This window comes from Pelophylax lessonae (genome assembly GCF_965119305.1).
Source record: "Pelophylax lessonae genome assembly, chromosome: 2".
Taxonomy (NCBI): Eukaryota; Metazoa; Chordata; class Amphibia; order Anura; family Ranidae; genus Pelophylax; species Pelophylax lessonae.
In genome coordinates, this window is record NC_138769.1 from 742,640,505 (window position 1) to 742,652,845 (window position 12,341).

At 43.1% G+C, this 12,341-nt stretch overlaps 2 protein-coding genes across 2 annotated transcripts in view; one reads left to right on the forward strand and one right to left on the reverse strand.

The window, feature by feature from the left end:
- Window positions 1-12,120, reverse strand: part of LOC309546811 (uncharacterized protein) — a gene marked incomplete at both ends in the record, with an annotated part of 97,473 nt that extends 85,353 nt beyond the window's left edge. The window contains 2 exons of the mRNA XM_082246497.1: window positions 4,900-5,159; window positions 11,244-12,120. Coding sequence (XP_082102623.1) covers window positions 4,900-5,159; window positions 11,244-12,120 — 1,137 coding nt within the window. The remainder of the gene's footprint in view (window positions 1-4,899; window positions 5,160-11,243) is intronic.
- LOC309548362 (uncharacterized protein) overlaps window positions 1-12,341 on the forward strand; it is a gene marked incomplete at both ends in the record, with an annotated part of 275,124 nt that overhangs the window by 106,434 nt on the left and 156,349 nt on the right. The gene's annotated exons all lie outside the window — the stretch shown is intronic.

Here is a 12,341-nt window from a genome sequence, read left to right on the forward strand (position 1 = left end):
TTCCTGTCTGTACCTCACCTCACTTCCTGTCTGTACGTCACTTCACTTCCTGTCTGTACCTCACTTCCTGTCTGTACCTCACTTCCTGTCTGTACCTCACTTCACTTCCTGTCTGTACCTCACTTCCTGTCTGTACCTCACTTCACTTCCTGTCTTTACCTCACTTCCTGTCTGTACCTCACTTCACTTCCTGTCTTCCAGAGAGACTTCCTTTCTCTGTATAAGTGAGATCACCACCTTGTGGAACCCAGAAGAACTGCAGCCACAAGAAGAATCACAGGAAACTAAAACCAAACTGTGTACAATTAAAGCAAGATTTACTAACCTCTTGACCTCTGGAAGGTTTTACCCCCTTCATGTCCAGGGCTTGTTTTGCAATACAGCATTGTGCTACTTTAACCACTTCAGTACTGGGAACTTTTACCTCCTTCCTGCCCAGGCTAGATTTTAGCTTTCAGAACTGTCACACTTTGAATGACAATTATGCGGTCACGCAATACTGTACCCATTAGACATTTTTATCATTTTTTTATCACACAGAGTGTTGTTTTGGTGATATTTAATCACCACTGTGTCTTTTATTGTTTGCTAAATAAATGAAAAACTACAGAAAATATAGAAAATCAAGTTTTTCTTTTCTGTTACTGTTATAACATTTTGTAAAATAATAATCTTCCTTCAGAAATTTAGGTCAAATTGTTTTCTGCTAATTTTTTGATGAAAATGACCCAAATCAGTGTATATTATTTAGTCTATAGGAAAGTTATTGAGTCTACAAAATACTGTATGAGTAACTATTGAAAATCAATCAATCCTGATGTACTGACGGCCGATCTCATTTCTTCAGGCCTGAAAATGCCAGGACAGTACAAATACGCCTCCCCCCCCCCCCCCAAATTATCCCTTTTGGAAAGTAGAAAGTCCAAGGTATTTAGTAAGAGGCGTGGCAAGTTTTTTTAAGTTGTAATTTTTTGTCACAATTTTTGGGAAAATTAAAAAAAAAAACATTTATTTTTCACTTGCTACAACATTATCATATAACGGATGTGATGGTGATCAGGGACACTAACTGGTGACAGTATGTAAAAAAAAATATATTTATTAATAAATAATATTTTTTCAGTTTTTATTACTTTTTTCACATTTTTTTTTGTTTTACAAATTATGATTGTTTATACCAGTAAATTTTACTAATATGATCAACCATTTTTACTGAATGAATGATTAATTTGGTCTGTTTTTGTTATGATTAGCTGTGATTGGTCACTTTAATCACAAGGTACAGATGGGATGTGATTGGCCCTGTCTGTACCGTGTGGTCAGTGTGACCAATCACAGCTAGCTACACAATTGTACACAATGGATGACATGAAAGAAAGCCATCCATTGTTTACAAATGTCATGTGATCTGCTGTGATTGGTCACAGTGATCACATGGTACAGGCAGCCGGTACACTGATCAGTCATTGATGGATGCAGCAGAGAACACGGACATATGATGAATCGGGTCTTTGGACCAATATGACTGCAATTCATTATTTTTTGCAATGCCCATGTTAAGGGTTAGGCCCAAAAAGTCTTACATTCAGATACAATCCCAATAAATGCATATTAATTGGTTTGTGTGAAAGTTATATTGTCTACAAATGATGGTGAATATACTGGAATTTACACAGCTTTAGGCTTCTTTCACACGGCCGCTCCGCTGCTTTAGTCCGCTGCGGGATGCGGGACTTTTTTTTTTTTTTTCACGGAGCGGATGACATTTGTGTCATCCGCTCCGTGTGCCCGCATATCATCCCATCCGTTTGCGGATGATATGCGGACATAATGTAAGTATATGGCATTGCGGATGTTAGCGGATGACACCTCTGACATCCGATTTTCCTTCCTTTCCGTTTTTTACACGGATGAAAAAATAGGGTTCTGTTCCGTTCCAAAAAACGGAACAGAAGTGAAAGGAGAAAAATCAGATGTCAGCGGATGGTATTCCGCTGACATCCGCAATGCCATTCACTTACATTATGTCCGCAAATCATCCGCAAAAAAATAGGATGATTTGCGGACACACGGAGCGCCCGTGTGAAAGGACCCTTACTTTCTGGTGCCCTATCACATTTCCTGAGGCAGTAAAATGTAAAGACAGTACAAACATCCCCCAAAGGACCCCTTTTTGGAAGGTATTTGCTGAGAGAAATGTGGAATCCATGGTAAATTTCATTGTTTGCCAACAAGTGGTTGGAAAAAGAAAAATCTATTTTTTTTTTTTTTTTTACAGAGTTGTCATTTTAATGAGATATTTCTCACACATGCAATGGATATATGTGGAATTACACCCCAAAACACATTCTGCTACTTCTCCTGAATATGAGGATACCACAGGTGAGAGACTTTTTAGCAGCCTAGCCACATACAGGTCCCCAAAATCCAATGACCACCTTCAGGCTTTCAAGACACATGACAAGGTTTCCTGACTACCTATCACATTTTTGAAGGCTCCTAAATGCTAGGTCCGTAAAACATCCCCTAAATGACCCCTTTTTGGAAAGTATGCACTCCAAGGTATTTGCTGAGAGGCATGTTGAGTCCATGGAAGATTCTATTTTTGCTACAAGTGTATTGTCATTGAAGTGCATGAAACACATTATTTTCTTCTATCTTTGCCTGGCCATTGCAGCAGAGAACACGGGGATATGATGAATCGGGTCTGTGCAGGGCCGGCGCTACCTATAGGCAAGGTAGGCACTGGCCTAGAGCGCACATCAGTAGGGGGGCGCCACATCGGTGTGCCGCTGCAGTGTTAAGCAAGCGAGCTGCCCCTATTGCTGCCAGTGTTTTTCCCTGTCTTCTCGCCCGCAACGACTCCTCTTCTCCTTCCTCAGCCTTTGCAGTGAAGTCCAGTGCTCGGTGCTTTCTGCCTCTGCTGTGGGGGCACTCTGCGGGTTCAGAGCGCCCTCCCGCCGGGACAACACTGTCAACATCCGTCTGCTGGAAACATACTGCATCCCCAGCCCAGCCTGCCTTTAGCATCTGTGTCTTCAAATTACTGTGGAGCCCCAGCAGTAGTGAGAACAGGAGAGGAAGAGAGCCGGGACAAAACCCCTCCTCCCTTCGCCTTTCCCCGGGCAATCTGAGATGTCTGCTGTTTCTCCTCAGCTCCATTCCCCTCCCCATGAGGCCACCTGCACATGTAGTGGAGCCAGTAGAACAGGCAGCATGTCCCGCCTGGTGCTGCAGCCCAGTCAGAGTAAGGTAGCTGACAGACACGTCACCAGAAGTCAAACCATGTGTGCAGAGTCTGAGCTGGGAACCATGACACCAGGGGTGGCCGGAGATCACAGAAGCATTGGGAGAGTGACTGTTACCTGACCTCCTGGCCAGCGGAGGACGCCAAAGAGCAGCTGCATGGCGTTGGCAAGGACTCAGAGTTCTAAACTATACTACCCACAGCCTGCCCACTGCTGAAGAGAGGAGAGCCCAGATGAGATGGACGATGAAGTCAAGAAGAGGTACGGATCAGGATGCATCTGATCTACATTAAGCTGTCTGTGTGGGGGATGGGAGGAAGGGAGTGTTAGTAGGGAAGGAAGTAGGAATCAGGTAGGTCAGTATATGTGTCAGGTAGGTCAGTGTATGAGTCAGGTAGGTCAGTGCATGTGTCAGGTAGGTCAGTGTATGAGTCAGGTAGGTCAGTGTATGTGTCAGGTAGGTCAGTGTAGGGGCCAGGTAGGTCAGTTTATGAGTCAGGTAGGTCAGTATAGGTGTCAGGTAGGTCAGTGTATGTGTCAGGTAGGTCAGTATATGTGTTAGGTAGGTCAGTGTATGAGTTAGGTAAGTCAGTGTATGTGCCAGGTAAGTCCTTGTATGAGTCAGGTAGGTCAGTGTATGAGTCAAGTAGGTCAGTGTATGTGTCAGGTAAGTCAGTGTATGAGTCAGGTAGGTCAGTGTATGTGTCAGGTAGGTCAGTGTATGAGTCAGGTAGGTCAGTGTATGAGTCAGGTAGGTCAGTGTATGGGTCAGGTAGGTCAGTGTATGAGTCAGGTAGGTCAGTGTATGTATCAGGTAGGTCAGTGTATGGGCCAGGTAGGTCAGTGTATGAGTCAGGTAGGTCAGTGTATGGGTCAGGTAGGTCAGTGTAGGGGCGAGGTAGGTCAGTGTATGAGTAAGGTAGGTCAGTGTAGGGGCCAGGTAGGTCGTGTAGGGGTGAGGTAGGTCAGTGTAGGGGCGAGGTAGGTCAGTGGGGCGAGGTAGGTCAGTGTAGTGGTCAGGTAGGTCAGTATAAGGGTGGGGTAGGTTAGTGTAGGGGGCAGGCAGGTCAGTGTAGTGGTTTGGTAGGTCAGTTTAGGTAGGCCAGTGTAGAGGCAGGTAGGTCATATGCATTACATGGGCAGGGCAAAGGGGGTGGAGTCAAGGGCATAGCCAGGGGGGGCGGAAAAATTAGGTTTCGCCTAGGGTGTCAAAAATCCTTGCACCGGCCCTGGGTCTGTGGACCAATATGACTGCAATTCATTATTTTTTTGTAATGCCCATATTAAGGGTGAGGTCCAAAAGAGTCTTAAATTCAGAAATCGGGACAGGTTTCCACTCGAATGGCCTGGCAAGGTATAAGTTTGGGTTGGCGGTGATGTACTGGTCAGCATAAAGATTAGTTTGGTCCAAAATCAAATTAAAGAGGTCTTCATTGAAAAACAGCTAAAAAAAAGTCAGGGGGGTTGTTAAGTTTGCCATTTCCATCTGAACCCTGAGCTGAGCTGTGAATGAGGGGGAGGGTAATGGGTGCTGCTGAATCTGGGGGCAGCCAATTAGAGTTCACAAGCACCTCTGAATGGGCTCTACAGGCCCGTGCTTGAAATCTTGGTGGCTGAGCTTGCACTCCGCTATTAGTGCCGGCCTCCTCACCAGCTTGTACTGCACTTCTGGGACTCTCCACATCACCATGGGATACTGCAGGGCTGGTGTGTAAAAGGCCAGGATGTACGAGGCCTCTGGAGCAGCGCTAGTACTGGCACTCTGCTGCATATGAGCATAACTCTGCTTTTCTAGCACCTCAGTAACCTGGGGTCGGGTACGTCTGATCTTAGCAGGGACATCTTCTCCATCGTCTGAGCTCCCTGTCAGGGTGCCGCTGCTTTCCACAGGCTCATGTTCTGAGCCGGATTCTGATAGAGAGGATTCCCCTTCACTCTCATCTGTCATACTCAGAATCCTGTAGGCCTCCTCACTAGTGGACCTTTCTTTGGACATTTTGGGCAGTAAATTTACAGGTACCTAGTGCGACTCACGGGAAAAAGAGCTCCTGGCTGTCAGTGATGGTTTGTGTGCTAGAAATAAGATTTACCTGCTAGTGCTGCAGAGATCAGGCCTGATCTTTCTAACACTGCGGTTTTGTGTACAATGTATCAGAGGTGGCAGTGATCAGAGAACGGGGCTGATCCCACTAACACTGCATGTTTGGGGACACTATACTATTGGGGACACTGGTAAAGTTCGGTTTGTGATCAATATACTGATCCATGTTCAGACTCTATATCAATATTGGCTGTTATAGTGTGACTTTGATAATGTTTCTGGCAATAAAGGGGTTAAATGTGGATGGTGATAGTGTGGCGGACAATCTGACGCTATCTGGGAGGGACGCTGACTGACTCTGACATTATCTGAAGTCACTAGTGACACTAATACAGTGATCAGTGAAAATGCTGTACACTGTACTAATGACACTGTGAGCGGGCAGTGAAAGGGTTACCTGGAGGGAGATCAAGGGGTTAAATGTGCCTCACTAAGTGTGTGGAAGTGTAAATGTGCTGATTGGACTCACACAGGTCTGCTTTCTTCTCTCTCTGAACAGAAAAGGGCTCAGAGAGAGAGAAGAACGGTGCAGTTCCTGTGTCTGTGATTACAAAACATTGACACGGCTGATCTGTGATTCCATACAGCCAATCAGCAGGTCCAGGCCAAAAATCATTGGCTGGGACCTGCTGACCGACTTGTGCTGCACTGAATGACAGCACAGATGGGGTGGTGGGTGCGCCCCCTACCTGGAAATGCTGGATGTCATCTATGTACCTCATCCAGCACAGCGGGGCCGCTCGGCCGCAGTAAGAACGCAGTGGGCGGTCCACAAGCAGTGAAAATGTCACCTATTGATAATTTTGGGCGCTGTAATTCTCCCAGTCTCATGGACACACACAGGATTTGTATCCTTTTACTCCACACAACTTCATCTTTTATTTTCTACAAACAATGTGGTATTATATTGTGCTTTGTCTGCACTAACATTTATTGGAACGTATAGTTTACTGAAAATGTAGAACTGATAAAAAGTTACACAAATATTGTGTGACCGAAAAAATTCCAACCACCATCTTTTTATTCTACAGGGTCTCTGCTTTCAGAAAATATATCAAATTTTGGTAGTTTTTTTTAACTACCATCGACTCACTGTGCTATAGTCACACTGGAGGGGGAGGGGCAGTAGTGACAGTTTCTTCTTCTTTGTTCAGTCACAGGAGGGGGCAGGGTGGTGACCAATCTGAATTCCTTATACAGTGCAGAGAAAAGTGAGGTCACAACCTGGCTCTGCTGTCTAGCAGGGGGAGATAAATAACATAACTGGCTGAACAGAATAACATTCATACAAATAGGTAGAAAAGTTTACACAGATTTATTTATAAGTAAAATGTCTCCATGGAGTCTGTCCGCGTCTGCCTTGAGGTTACAAGGTAGGAGGAAATTCAGAACAGGATTAGAATCGGCAACTAGAGGGAAGAAATACAACCAATGAATTCCTTAAAGTGAACTGAAAAGACGGTCCTCTTATTTACCACTTGCTGACCGTATACTGTATATATATGGCGGCAGAGTGGCTCTCCCAGGAAAAACCACGTATGGGTACGTCATTTGCCTGGGAGGAGCTAGGGGGCGTGTACTCCCACCCCCAATCATCAGAGCACGTGTGTCCGGCAGCTCCGATTGTCACCTGACACCCGCGAACGCTCCCCGCTGAGAGAGAAGGACGGTCGGATGTTGTAAACACAGCCGCCCCTACCTCTCCCTGCAATGATCACAGAACTCCTCCTTCTATATAGGATTGCATGTCTGTGATCATTTCACAAGCCCAACCCCCCACAGTTAGAATCACTCCCCTAGGCTTACATTTAACCCCTTAATCACCAAAAGTGTTAACCCCTTCCCTGCCAATGGCATTATTAAAGTAACAGTGCATATGTATAGCACTGATTACTGTAGTAATGTCACTGGTACCCCCAAAAGTGTCAAAAATGTCAGTCAGGGGTCCGATCTGTCTGCCGCAATGTCGCAGTCCCGCAAAAAAAAAAATATTGCAGATTGCCACCATTACTAGTAAAAAAAAAAAAAAACACACTAAAAATGACATAAATCTTTCCCGTAGTTAGTAAACGCAATAACGTTTGCGCAAACCAATCAAAATACGCTTATTGTGATTGTTTTTACAAAAAATATGTAGCAGAAAACAATTTGGCCTAAAATGTTAAAAAAAAATTGGATTTTTTAATTTTTTGGGGGGAATGTTATATAGCAGAATGGGAAAAATATTGTTTTTTTTTATTTTCAAAATTGTCGCTCTTTTTTTTGTTTATAGCGCAAAAAATAAAAATCGCACAGGTGATCAAATACACCCCCAAAAAAAAAAAAAAAAAAATCGCTATTTGTGGTAAAAAGGAGGTCAATTTTATTTGGTAACAGTATCGCACGACCACGCAATTGTCAGTTAAAGTAACGCAGTGCTGAATGGCAAAATAGGGCCTGGCCATTAAAGGGGGAAATCCTTCCAGTCCAGAAGTGGTTAAACAAGGCCCATCCCTTGGACAAAAAAACTGCAATAAAATGTATAAAAACTATGGAAAAAAGTACCATAAATCTACTCATCTTACCCCTAGCGGAACCCTATAGGATCTGTAAGTAGCTGGGATCCCCCACCCTGCACAGCCAGACACCCCGAATCTTCCCTATATATAACACTGATATCTGTACACTGAGTGGCACTCCGTATAAAGATGTCAGTGTTATATATGCAGGTAGGTACCAGCACTCAGTGTACACATATCAGTCTTATACAGTATATAGGGAATAGCACTCACTATGTATATAGAAATCAGGGTTATTAGATATGGGATAGGGAATAGCACCTGGGGGATGGGCAATGGGCAGGAACACTCAGCCTTGCTGGTATAGAATAAAGCAGAGTGACACTAAACTGCTGGGCTGGTGATCACACACTGACCTGCTGCACACAAGGCGGGTTGCTAGCTCTGAGATGACTCCGCTCTGCAGTGCCTTCTGCCACCTCCAGCTCTCTAAGTTCAGCACTGGCTGTCCCCCATGGTGGGGATGTGGACGGTAGCCCCACCCCTCTGCTGAATTCCACAGGGGAGAGGTGGCCGGTGTGGCTGCCGCTGCTACCATCCCCATAGCTCCACCATCGCTCTCTCATCCCGGCCAGCACCTGAGTCCTCTCCCAGGACTGCAGAAACCGTCATAAAGAATGCCATGCCTCCTCCAGGCTTAAACCTCTCTTCTGCATATTAAGCTGTGAGCACCTCCAGGAGTGGACTGAGCCTCTTTCAGGGCCCCCTACTGACCACGGGCCCTCAGACAGTGCCAGAGTGCCCAAATGGGCAATCCGCCCCTAGACCTAAGAGATACAATCAGCTTGTCACCCATTCCACCAGACTCCTATAACTGGAAGATTACATTTTTGGGTGGATGTGTTGTAGAAGAACCCAGACCACAGTATTGTGCGGTGAAAATAAAATCCAACTTTATTAATCATATATATGTGACACTTTACCAACAGAAGACAAGAGATAGATTGTTTACATTTCAAGGATCTATTTATACCATTTATATCATCTATGCTAAGAAACTGATTATCATATGACACACCCCTCATTAATACCAGCCCCGCCCACTTATGTAACCCTCTAAACATCCAAATCCCTGTAAATTCCCAGAAGACACTTTCATCTTTTATCCATAACAAGCTCATTGGGTAGAAGATAACCCCGAGCCCCTCCTGCTCATTCCCACACAACAAGTCCATGTCACCATCTACAAGGTTAGAGGACCTGAAGGAGAACAACTAAACTAAAGTTTAAAAAAATTAAAGTAAAACACTGCAAATAAAAACAAACAAACCACAAAACAAATGTTATACCCCCAGTTCCCATATACATATGCAAATGTCAGTGTTGGGTGCGGTTATGTAGGAAAACAACAATCACACGACACATCTTACATATCGCTGCTCACACCAGAGTGAGAGGAATAACTCTAGGGACATCATTCATGGATAACTTTTTATACTGATGACCTGTAAAGGTTTGTATAGCGTCACCTATGGGAAATTTGTAGGTACTGAAGTTTGTCACCAAGGATGCACAATTTTTAAAGCTTGACGTGTCTGATATTTACTTTCTCAACACAACCTCATCTGTTATATTTTACCAAAGAAATGATGTCATAAGTTTATTTGTGTGCCCTAAAATTACCCTTACTGTATTTTTACAGAAAATATGCATTTGATAAACAGCTGTGCTAATATTGTGTGACATAAAAAACTAACGCCATTTTATTCTCCGGGGTCTCTGATTTCAGAAAATATATATGTTTGGGGTTTTAGCTAAATGTGAATTTAACCATGTGAGTAAAAAAGAAAAATCAAGAAACAACAACAGTAATGTATAAAATTATTATCAAAACTATAATAGTAACTAAAGGCTTAAAAAGGAAACCCACCATATTACTCAACCAAGTTCCAACTAAACCCATCCAAGAAAATGGATTCCACTTCCACCCATCCAGGTGACAGTTGGATCTCCTTTACCTTGTGTAGATGTCTCCTTCTGAGATCCTCATGATATAAAATAAATGTATAGTGAGGTACAGATTGCTGTTAGGAGGGGATAGCAATGCCCACATCCCCTGTAACTGAACTGTATAGAAATAACCCACTAGAGGGTTGGGTCTATACAGTTAATATAAATGTACAACACTCTCTATGTGACACCAGATTGTAGACTCCACCTTGAGCTCCCGAGAGATAGTCAGCAGCCATGCAGTTCTGTGACACCACCTTAGGTGATGGAGACACTTCTGCTGTCAGCTCTGCTATAACATCAATGGTCTCATTGGTTATCTGATCCATGACTCCAGTACACGGGTTCATCCTAATTATCTTAGATTACTTAGATTCCCCATCCCGTCTATGAAGGGATCACTGCATAAAACATTTCCACTCCAGAGAAAATGTTTCTTCTCACTGGAAGGCCAGGGGAGTATTGGGAGAAATTGAGGCTTTCCCTTACAGATATGGGAGGGGCAACATAACCTAAAGTACAGCTATGGGGGGAATTGAAGAGAAGAAATTTTAGGGGGCTCCTTCCATGCAAGAAGCAAATGTTATCTGGAGGGACAAGAAATCTATTGGACCAATGGGGATTAAACATTCTGTAATTACACTGATAAACCATGAAATGTTACTGGCCTGTGATTGGCTCTGCTATTGTTAGTGAAGTGAGACTCCCCTTGGCAGTGTCATTAATGACATTTAAGAAACCATGTGAAATGTTTCTCCCAAATCCAAAAAAATGAACCCCTTGGGTAAGTACCTAACATTCCTAATATGAGTTTGTAGTCCCGGCTACTACAGGAATAATGTGGGCAATCATTTACACCTTTTACAGCAGGACAGTAAATATCAGAACACAATTCATACATAAGACCAACAGCAGGAAGTCTGCTAACTTAATGTGTAATGCAATCTGTCATTATCATTCCCAGAGTTCCCTCTGCAACATCGTTTTATCACCTGTTATGTCTATAGATTTGTTATTTTCAGTCAAAAAAAAAGATGAAGATGAGAATCGTGAGGAAAACAGTTCAATCATTGGTGCTTATCTGAAAAAATGTCAAACTGTAAAATATTCACCGGCCTTTTAGGTGTGCATCCATCCATTACATTCCTGTTTGCTCACAGATGTTAGTTTGCATTTTTTTAAAGTAGCATTTTATCTTTTCAATTCTTCCCTAGATTGTTGGAGGAGATTTGGGTTGTGAAACTAATAGGGCATTTGCAAGTCATTTAATATCCTCCTTTTTCCCAAAGTTTCATCTCTGCAACTAAAGCTTGTGAACCCTCTGGTGATAGATTAGCCCAACATTAGCTTTGTCACATTCAGAGCACTAATAGGTCTTCTCCCCACTGTGAATCCTCTGGTGTGTGATAAGGTTTGACTTCTGTGTAAAAGCTTTGCCACATTCAGAACACTGATATGGCTTCTCTCCGGTGTGAATCCTCTGGTGTATGATAAGATAACCCTTTGTTGTAAAAGATTTGCCACATTCAGAACAATGATATGGCTTCTCTCCACTGTGAACCCTCTGGTGTATGATAAGTTCTTGCTTCGTTGTAAATGCTTTGCCACATTCAGAACAGTGATATGGCTTCTCTCCACTGTGAACCCTCTGGTGTCTGATAAGTTCTTGCTTGGTTGTAAACACTTTGACACATTCAGAACATTGATATGTCTTCTCTCCGGTGTGAATCCTCTGGTGTGTGATAAGACTACCCTTTGTTGTAAAAGATTTGCCACATTCAGAACAATAATATGGCTTCTTTCCACTGTGAACCCTCTGATGTCTGATAAGTTCTTGCTTGGTTGTAAATGCTTTGCCACATTCAGAACAATGATATGGCTTCTCTCCACTGTGAATCATTTGGTGTGTGATATGATGTGACTTCTGTGTAAAAGCTTTGTCACATTCAGAACACTGATATGGCTTCTCTCCAGTGTGAATATTCTGGTGTCTGATAAGATTACGCTTTGTTGTAAAAGCTTTATCACATTCAGAACATTGATATGGCTTCTCTCCACTGTGAATCCTCTGGTGTTTGATAAGATTAAACTTTGTTGTAAAAGATTTGCTACATTCAGAATAACAATATGGCTTCTCTCCAGTGTGAACCCTCTGGTGTGTGATAAGCTTTAACTCTGATGTAAAAACGTTATCACATTCAGGACATTGATATGCCTTCTCTCCATTGTAAAACTCCTGGTGTGTGACATGTTTTGCCTCCATTGTAAAATGTTTATCACATTCCAAACAATAAATATCTTCTGAAATGACTTCTCTTATGTATACATGGGTTGAACTTTACTGTAAAGCCATTGTCACTTCCAGAATACTGAAATTACTTCTCCTGTTGTCCTCTGAGGCTGGATCAATGTTGAAGATCCAAAGCATTTGTTCCTTTAGAACACGGATATGACTTGTGTCCTGTGTGAATCCTCCAGTGAATT